At 67.5% G+C, this 9231-nt stretch overlaps 2 protein-coding genes across 2 annotated transcripts; both read right to left on the bottom strand.

Moving 5' to 3' along the window:
- Window positions 1-401: 401 nt before the first annotated feature.
- On the bottom strand, window positions 402-1314 carry MNEG_10734 (hypothetical protein; the record flags this gene model as incomplete). Its single annotated transcript, XM_014040795.1, has 4 exons — window positions 402-473; window positions 619-717; window positions 981-1082; window positions 1294-1314. The coding sequence occupies 4 exons, from the start codon at window positions 1312-1314 to the stop codon at window positions 402-404; spliced, it is 294 nt and encodes a 97-aa protein (XP_013896249.1).
- Window positions 1315-2123: 809 nt separating this feature from the next.
- Window positions 2124-7460, bottom strand: MNEG_10733 (hypothetical protein; the record flags this gene model as incomplete). The annotated part of the gene is made up of 6 exons (XM_014040794.1): window positions 2124-2700; window positions 3056-3492; window positions 3804-5375; window positions 5706-6470; window positions 6754-6799; window positions 7081-7460. 6 exons carry the CDS (start codon window positions 7458-7460, stop codon window positions 2124-2126), a joined length of 3777 nt encoding a protein of 1258 aa, XP_013896248.1.
- Window positions 7461-9231: the final 1771 nt, after the last annotated feature.

The raw sequence follows: 9231 nt of genomic DNA, 5'->3' as shown, positions 1-9231 counted from the left end.
CGCGCCGCGCCGCCGGCCGCGGGCGCGCAGCCCTGCGCCCACTCCGAATACAGCCGCAGGCCCCAGAACCAGACCTCAAAGTCGGCGGCGTTCCTGCAGATCAGGTCCAGCGACCGCTCCCTGCCGCCGCCGCCGCGCCCCTCCGTGTATATCACGCTGAGGGAGAGGGGCTCGTACTCCGGCATCGGGTAGCGCTGGAACACCGCCGTCAGCTGGCCCTGCTGCACGCGGACCACCTCAGACAGCCGGATGCTGCGCAGCTTGTTCTGCGCCCGAGTATTAGGGGGGGTGCGATGGCCCGCGGCCGCATGAGCAGGGGCGCCGAAGCAGGCACGGGCGTGCAGGTTCCGAATCGGTTGAGATCGCCCGGCCGCCCGATAATCACTCTGCGATGACGCAACTCAACGCCAGGCAAGCCTCTTGGCGCTGCCGCCCAGCGCCCGGCCGTGGCGCGCCTTGCCCTCTGCCAAAGGCTGCCCGGGCCGCAGCCGCAACCGCCGCTGCTGCATCCATGCCGCCCCCGGCCGAGCTGGCCACTCTGCTGAGCCCCCACAGCTGCGATCAATGGCCACCCGAATCCCCCCCCCCCCAAAGGAAAACCCTCCTGGCAGTGCTCACGCTGCTGCTGTCCCACTGCAGCTCCTGCAGGTCCTGCGACAGCCGGAACAAGTGGTCCTTCGGCTTCCCGCGGCGCCCGTACTTGCGCAGCTTGTTGCCCTGGGGTCCCATGCGCGCGTGTGGGGACACATGTTGTTTGAAGCGCATGCAAACAGGAACAGCGCACAGGGCATGGAGCAACTGGCCGACGCGGACGCCGGGCGTCGGGGAGCAGCGGTGCTGCGTCGAACGTCGACAAGCATGCACGTGTGCAGCAGGAAGGTGCCCGGGTGGCGCGGCAGCCGCTCCGGCAGCAGGGCGTGTGGCTGCCTGCATGCGCCGCGCAGAGCTGCCTGTGTTTGGGGGCGAATGCAGCCCCTCACCCGCAGCATCGCGGTCTTGAGCTCCTCCACCGGCCGCACATGGCTGCCTATGACCACTGCTCCGCTGGGCTCCGACTCCCGCACCAGTGGCAGAGGCAGCATCTGCAGCAGCGGGGCGCGGTCAGCGGGCGGACAGGGTGGGGGTGGCCATCTGGGCACCCGGCTTCTCGCCGGTGAGTGTGCGCCTGGGCGCGGCGCTGAGCTGGGGCTCTTGGCGCCCCGGCAGGACTGCAGTTGCGCAGCTGGCCTCTGTGTTGCGAGCTCTAACACGCATGTGTCCAGGCTTGTGAACTCAAATGCGGCACCAGCGCACCCGCGCAACGCGGTGCTGCATCAGCAAAGCAGCGTGAGCAGCGCAGCGGCATGTGCAGCGGGCGGGATGACTGCGCCATTTTCGGCGTGTTCCGCTGGGTGCAGCAAGCACGCTGAACATGCGACGAACGCATCAATTATATCCGCTCGCTCGACTACACGGCAGGTTGTGCCCAGCAGCACATGCTCAGCATAGCAAACGCTGCAGCCGCTGCCTCACCGTGCCCGATCGCTCTGCAGCTGTATTCTACATCATCATATAACCAGGTCTTTCTTCTTCTCCGGACTGTCGGGCTGGCTGGCTGGGCTTCGAAGATGCCACCTGCGTGATCGCCTAGGACTGGCAAATGACCGAGGCTGCCAAGACTTCACTAATCGATACAGATGGGCGGTTGCAGCATGAGGCACCCGCGTCAAACTCTTTCCAAGCTCAATCGACTTGGCGTCGCAGTCGTTATGATATCACCTGACCGCAACTTGCCGGTGTGTGTAAAAGTCAGCAGATGTCCAACTGTCTACACCTCAATCAAGTGTTGCGGTGTGCTGCCGCACACTGCACCACGGAGGCAGCATGCTCTTGCCGCCGGGATGATTTCGGGTGCCAGCGGTGGACATGTGACGGCGACGGCGCTTGCTGGACGCTGCGGCTTGCTGCATACATTTGTACTCGCGATTGTGCTCAGGATCTTTCACCGCCCGGCAATTAGGTGTGCTTGGTATATGGAAAGGTGGAACTTTGCCACGCCTGGAAATTGAACAAACAGGTATCAACTCGCCATGGCAAAGCTCAATGCAAAGTCTGGGCGCTCGCCCAGTCCCTGTTCAAGCCACCTAATTGCCCAGCAGCCGCAGCAATTTCGGATTCAGCAGCATCTCCGGCCCCACACTGACTGCCTCCGTTGGCCAGCACCCATGGCCAGCCCGGCCGCCTTGATCCCGCGCCAGGCCGGCCCCTTCTCGGGCCTGCCTCCGAAGCCCAAGCCTCCCCCGCGCCCGCCCCGGCTTGGAGGCCGAGCGGCCCCGCCGCCTCGCGCCGCCCTCCGAATCCGGCCGCAACGCCGGCGTGCGCAGGTGCTCCGTCGCTGAAGCCAGTGTCCTGCACAGCACTGAGTGCGACGGCACTCCAACAGTGGCGAGGACACAGCAGCGGGCGCTGCAGTAGCGCGCCACGCCGCAGCCGGCGCACACGAACCATTGCCCGCCGCCGCCGCCGCCGCTGCCGCCGCCGCCGCCGCCGCCGCCCTGGTCTGCGGGCGGGCCGCCGCAGTGGTCGCACCCGCCGCCGCTGGCACCGGCCGTCCAGGCGCAGGGGTGGGGCAGCAGCAGCACGTAGTGGCCCTGGCGCCGCAGCCGCTCAAAATCGAATGGCTGGAAGGCCTGTTGCGTGGCAAAAAGCACGGCGTCATACCTGTAGATGTTTTGGGGGGGAGGCGAATGTGGTCAAAGGGCATCCAGGGATCTTCAGTCACCATGGGTGTTGCATGTGAGGATATGGGGGGCACAATGCAGCGGCAGCGCGGTGCAGAGAGAGGGCAAGCGTACAGTATAAAAGCCGGCGCATGATTACAATCAGTCGCAGACATCCTTCCTATCGGGGGTTGCAAGGCAGGCAGACGGCGCGTCCGCCGTGCAACCTGCCAAGCTGCACGCAAGGTCTCGCATTGTGGAACCCTGCAATGACCGCGGTCGGGAATCGTGTATAAACGTTCCTGATTCTAATCCTGCGGTTTCAACTGAGCTCTCAATTGACACAGCATGCCCACCTCAGGTCAGGGTCGTCGTACAGCCGCCTCGCCGCCGCAGCCAGCTCGCGCCGCCGTCCGTCCTCGTCACAGCACCCCCTCAGCCGCCGCGCGAGCCCCGCCGCAACGCCCGCCCGCCGCGCGTCGGCCGCGGCGGCCTCGGTGCCCCCGCGGCCCCGCCCGGCCATGCCGAGCATCCGCAGGTGGAACCAAGCTGCGCACATTGGCGGCGCACCCTCTCCCTCATCCTCGGGCCCCAGCACGGCGCGCCCGGGCCCCGGGCCGATCGCCCACGCCGCTGGGCCGCCGATCTGCTCCGTAAGCGCGCGAGAGATTGCGCGGCCCGCGAGGGCCGGCCAGAGGGCGGCAGTTTCGGGGGCAGGGTGGCAGGAGAGCTCCATTGGGCCGAGCGCCTCCACCATGCGGCAGGCCAGCACTACGCGGGCTGGCGAGTAGGCCTGCGGGGCAACGTGTTTGGGGTGTCAACATAACCCCAAGGGGGGGGGGGGGTAGGAATTGTGAGGAGGAGACTAACGTTGTGCGTGCGTGCGTGCGTGCGTGCGTGCGTGCGTGCGTGCGTGCATGTGCAGCGCGCGGCAGCTGCGCCTGCATCATTGCATTGCAGGCCCAAGGGGAGCACCCCTCAACATGGTGGGCCTGCCAACAAAATGCGAGCAGGCAGGAGCGGCTCTCACGCATGGTTCATCAAGATCACAGTCATGAGTCATGGTCCCGACACACCCCTTCTCCCCAACCACAAGAGCCCCACCTCATCAAACGCGGCGTCGAGGGCGCGCGCGTACGCGGCTGCCGCTGCCTCCACGTGGGGTGGCCCCTCCTTGGACCCGCTGGCCGCGCCTTGCACAGTCATGAGCGCGGCATCGCGGGGTTCCCTGCTCTGCACGACGGCCTCGTACACGCCGATCGCCACGCACTGCCAGAGGGCGCCGCAGCAGCTGTGGGGGCACATGCCGGCCTCGGAGGCCAGCCGGTCGCGAAGCCGCGGCGCGAGGCGGCCGAGCAGGGCCCACCACAAGCGACGCCACATGAACGGCGACTCGAACGGCACCGGGAAAGATGAGCCCAGCGCGCCGTCGTCCCCGCCGCCGCCTGCGACGCCGCTGTCCCTGCCGTTGCCACCGCTGCGAGTGCCGTTTGGGCCGCCCCTGAAGGAGCCGCCCAAGCCCTGATCATCGGACGTGCCCTGCTGGCGCGCGAGCCACTGCTGCTCCTTCGCCTCGGCGGCGCACCAGGGGCAGCCCGGCGCGCAGCCGACGACGCCGTCGCGCCCACCGGCCGCGGCCCGCGGCGCCGGCGCGGCCAGCGCCTCCCTGAGCCCCAGGCGGGGCCGCGGCGCGGAGCGCGCCGCCTGCGTCGCTGCTGCGTCGGCGCTGGTGGTCGCGCGCTGCGGCGGGCGCTCTTCCGCAGCGAAGGCCAGCTGCTGGACATCTTTGAGCAGTAGCCGAAAGTGACCACTGGCCAGCAGAGGGCTGTGATACATGGCCGCCCCACCAGTGCCGGGTGGGTCGCGGACGCGCGCGGGCGCCTCCCTGTAAAAGGCCGCCGCGTGGTGCGCGGCGCGCCGCAGCAGCAGCTCGTACGCCGCGCCCAGCGAGGGAAATGATAGGTCCCGCAGCAGCCCCCGCAGCAGCGCGGACGGCGTTGGCGCGCCTGCCGACCCCCCACGGCGGCCCCGAGCCCCTTTCCCCTGCTTCTGGTCAACCCCGTGGCCCTCGTCCTCGCTGTCGCCGTCGCTGTCGCTGCCCCAACTGCAGTTCTCAGCATTCCGTCGATTGCGCCACCCAGGAGCACCGCCGCCGCCAAGGTGCGCAGGCGCGCGCGACCGCTCCCCGCTGCCCAGCGCCTGGTCTTGCAGGAAGCTGTGCAGGTCCGCGCACGCGTCCTGAAACTCCTCCTCATCCCTGGCATCCACCGCGGCGTGCCCTCCTACACACTGCTGAAAAGAGCCCGCGCCGCTCGCCCGGCCGGCCGCGCCGCTGACGTCGCCTTGGCCGGCGGCGCTGCCGCCGCCTTCGCGGGCCGCGGAGCGCAGCAGGTGCAGCTGGACGCGCCGGGCGCAGTCCAACTCATAAGAGAATTGCAGGTCGGGCGACAGCCGCGGTGCCAAAGGGTCTTCGACAACGGACGCCGGCTCGGAGCCAAACACGTGCGCCGCGAGCGCCTCAAGGCCGAGCGCTGTGTCGCCTGCGTCCGCAGCGGCGGCGCCGGCGGCGGCGGCGGCGGCCGGAGACGCGGCCGCCGGCGGCGCGGGGTCGGGGGACGCGCCCGTTTGGGTGAGGCAGTGCGCGAAGCTGTGGCGGAGCCGAGCCATTTCCGAGGCCTGCGTGAAAGGGTGTCAGGTATGCGTGTACAGTATGTGTGCATATGAATGAGTGCGTGGTGGGGTGTGTGTGTTTATGACCGGCGGTGGTGGTGCACAGGACCAGTTGCGGCGGTGACAATGGGAAGGGACGGGGCGTGTACGCGCGTGTGGGGCCCTGCCACGCTGGCTCAAGTGCCAACTGGGATGAGAGTCACACAGGCACGCCACAAGCACAGCAGGTGCAATGTGCGCCTACGCACACAAAGCGCTGGGGCAGCCTTCCAGCAGTTGGGACGGCGGAGGGGCGGGGAGCCGCCTGCACTGCCCCACCCTCAGCGGCCGGCGCACCTTGCCCTCCAACAACTCTGCCAGCCGTACAAACGCATCAGCCTCGTCATCATCGCCCGCGGCTGACGACGCCTCGCAGGGCCCCGCCTCGCGCCGCCAGGGCTCGCCCCTGCTGTGACTGTCGTCGCCCCCGCAGCTGCTGCCGGCCGCGCCGTCGTCCCTCACTGGCCAACGCGCGCCGGATCGCGCCTGCAGCCGGCCGGCCAGATCTGGGCGCCGCTCCAAATCAGAGATCATGGCCTTTGACAGCGCGTCTATCTGAACTGCGCAATCCAACAGCGCCGCCAGCTCAGCGGGGGCCTGGGGCCTGCCGCGCCTCGATGCGTAGGACAGCAGTGCCGCTTGGCGCGCGGCCGCTGCCGCCGCCGACAGCTGCTGCACCAGCACCGCTGCCCGCTCCCTGCAGGTTGCCGCCCCTGGCGCGGCTGCAGGAGCATCGGAGGCGGCAATGCAGGGAGGTGCCGGCGGGACAAGCGCGCCCTGCTCCCCACCAGCAGCCTTGAGACCGCGCCGCTCGCCGCCGGCGCCGCCCGCGCAGCCCACCGGCGTCGCTGAGCGTCCCCGCCGCTGGTTGTTGCTGAGCCCGTGTGGCCAGCAGGACTGGAGCGCCGTGGCAGCGACCTCAGACGGGGGCGGCGCCAGCAGAAGCTTGCACGCGTGCAGGAGGCCCGGGCCACCGCCCGCGTGGCCCACGTCGGCGCCTGACACGTGCTCTAGGCCGATGGCCTCCACGCGGAGCGCCTCAGATGCCACCGTCAGGATCGCCTACGGTTGGCCGGTTGCAGGGAGGTGGTTGGGGGTTGAGAGGTGGGTCGGAAGGATGACAGGGGGGCAGGACATGGGGTGGCAGAGCTGGCAGGGGGAGGGGGGTTATCCTGCGGGGCAGAGAGGCGCTGCGAAGGGTGGATGCCAGGCCGGCCCTCGAACAGCTGGGTTGTGTGTTGCAGGTCGTAGGCTCGGCGCACAGTGGCTGACATTCAGACAAGAAAAGCAGGACAGAGCCGGCAGCCCGCACTTTTCTCAGCAAGTTTCTGAAGTCTCAGCTCACATGAAGCACTGCAAAATTCTCAGGGGTTTCTTCTGGTACAGGCTGCCTGCAAATGCAGAGGGGTCGATCCGAGGCAAGGGTGGTGGAAAGGACAGGGCATTTGAAACTTCCAAATGAAGCGGGCAGGTGTTATCCTGTTGAAAGAGTGAGGCAGTGGCGCTTGGGCCATGCCGCTGCCCGTCTCTCAGCGGGTCAGGGTGACACAAGATGCATGCCGGCCTCAAGTGTGCCGCAGGCTATGACTTGCAGCACCTGCAGCTGCATTGATTGAAGCGTTGATGATGAAGGAACGCCTCCAAGGCGCAATGGAGCCCTGCTCTTGCTCACCCAGGGCAGAGTATGCCGACCGCCACGTCAGCCACCAGGCAGGCCGCCAGCTGCGGCGACACGCGCCCCAGCAGCAGGGGCACCTCGCCGCGGGCGGCGTCCGGCCCGCGCAGCGCGCGGCGCGCCGCGAGCAGCTGCTGCACCACTGGCGGCGGCTGGACGCCGCCAGGGGTGCCGCCATCCTCCAGGCGGGTGCCTGACGCCACCCTGTCAAGCAGCGGCTGCAGGGAGAAGCTGACCAGCTGCCGAACCTCGGGCGGCGCCGCGCCGCCGCCGGGGCGCAGGGCGGCGAAGCCGCGGGGCGCGGCGGGCGCTTCCGAGGCGGCGGCGCGGCGCACGTCAAAGTGCCGGGCGGCCGCTACAGCGCAACGCTGGTCCATTTGCAACAAGGCGGCCACATCGGGGTGTGGCGGGGCGTGGGCGCCGGGAGGCATGGCAGCCTGGGTCGGAGTGAGTGGGACGAGTAGGATTGGGAGGCAGTTGAATCTGTTGTGGAGACGGCGCGGCTGAGCGCGCTGTCGGTTCACGCCTTCAGATGCGTGCGCGTCGTAGACCGCCGCAGGTGCCGCACCTGCGCCATGCATCAAGAGCGGTGCTGCCTTGGCGCAGGGGCCAGGGCAATTGGCTACCACAGCTGCACGCGTGTGTCGGTTGGCGCTCTGCCGCCGGCGCTGGACAACCTGAAGTGAGTTGCAGTTGCTGTGACGACGACTCCAGATCCTTGAAACCTTAATCCTTACTATTTGTTCATGTCTTGCAACGCATACTGCGAGCTTCCGAGACCGACAACCCGAGACGGTGTGTTCGCGAATGACGGCACCGTCTCGCAACCCGCCCAAATCGTGGAGGGAGGGACAGATTATCAAGATGACTTCACGTATATGATGTGTGCGCACGCCTCACAGCCAGTAAAGCGTGCGCGGCATGCTGATGGGGTACTGTAGCACAACAGGCACTCAAGGACATGGGGGGCATTGTGGGCGAAGTGGTTATGCGGTTGCGAACAGCGTGCACCACCTTTTCATACAGACACAATGCCAGGTCGGGCCGGTGCCCGGCCCCCGGCCCCACGCCCGGCAGAGTACCACCGCCCCGCCGTATCTGATGCCCACTGGCAGGCACCTCCCACCAAACCGGCAAGCAGCCAGAAGGCAGAGCGGCGCCAGGGGTGGGCGCTCAAAGTCAGCAAACTTTCCGATATGGTAACAGCTATGATGTTTAGCGCCTTCAAAATGCGCACACCCAGATAAACAGGTTTCAATATTTGGAGCAAAACATTGGGTTTCCAGTGCCGTCAGTTCAAGCACTGGAGCACATTTGCCCGCAGGCACGTACACACGCACACGTGCGCGCGCGGACGCACGCACACATACACACACACACATCTTATACAATGAGCATGTCAAAATCAAGCCATGTCACGCCGGCTCGCCTGCCCTCCACTCAGCAATTTGCACACAAGCTGCCGGGTAATAGCGTCCGCGCTCTCCCTGCAACCAGCAGCCAGCGCGCACCTTGTGCATCGACACAGCACAACCAAGCAGGGGCTCTGGCCGGCGCGGGCAACAGCTTTGGGGGCCTGCCGAGCGGTTTCGCCGTCACCATGGCACCCCCACCGCCGCCAGCATGGCCAGCGGCCCAGTGGACTTGGCATACTCCATGTCCTCCTGAGACCGCAGCAGCATGGTGCCGGCAAATCCCAGGGAGCTGCGGGCACAAGCGGTGGCCACGCGTCACAGAAACTCAAAGCGCGCACTCGGCTCGTCAACACGCTCGTGCACCCCAAACTCATTACAAGCATCAGGGAGTTTTGGGTTGCGTGCAGCCTGGTGCCCGCCAGATTGCAGTGCGGCCTCTCTCTCATGCCTGCACCCGGCCAGCTCACTTGATGGCGCAGGGCCCTGCGCTCTCGCGGCTGCGGGGGACCATGGCCATGGCCTCCCGCCAGAGGAGGACGTTGTAGCTCACAGGCGCCGGGAGGCCGGACTGGCAGGCCGCCAGCAGGCGGGAGGAGAGCTGCGCGAGCTGATTGGCCGTCACCCTGCGTTGGAGGGTCCAGGGGAAGAGGTGGATGATGCACGGAGGGGTTGGCGGCGCACAAGTCCTTTGCCATACGCGCTGCTTGGTTTGAGGGGAAGTGAAGCTTATATA

This window comes from Monoraphidium neglectum, assembly GCF_000611645.1.
Source record: "Monoraphidium neglectum strain SAG 48.87 unplaced genomic scaffold scaffold02437, whole genome shotgun sequence".
Taxonomy (NCBI): domain Eukaryota; kingdom Viridiplantae; phylum Chlorophyta; class Chlorophyceae; order Sphaeropleales; family Selenastraceae; genus Monoraphidium; species Monoraphidium neglectum.
The sequence above is the reverse complement of the archived record's forward strand: the minus strand, read 5'-3'. Positions and strand labels throughout refer to the sequence as shown.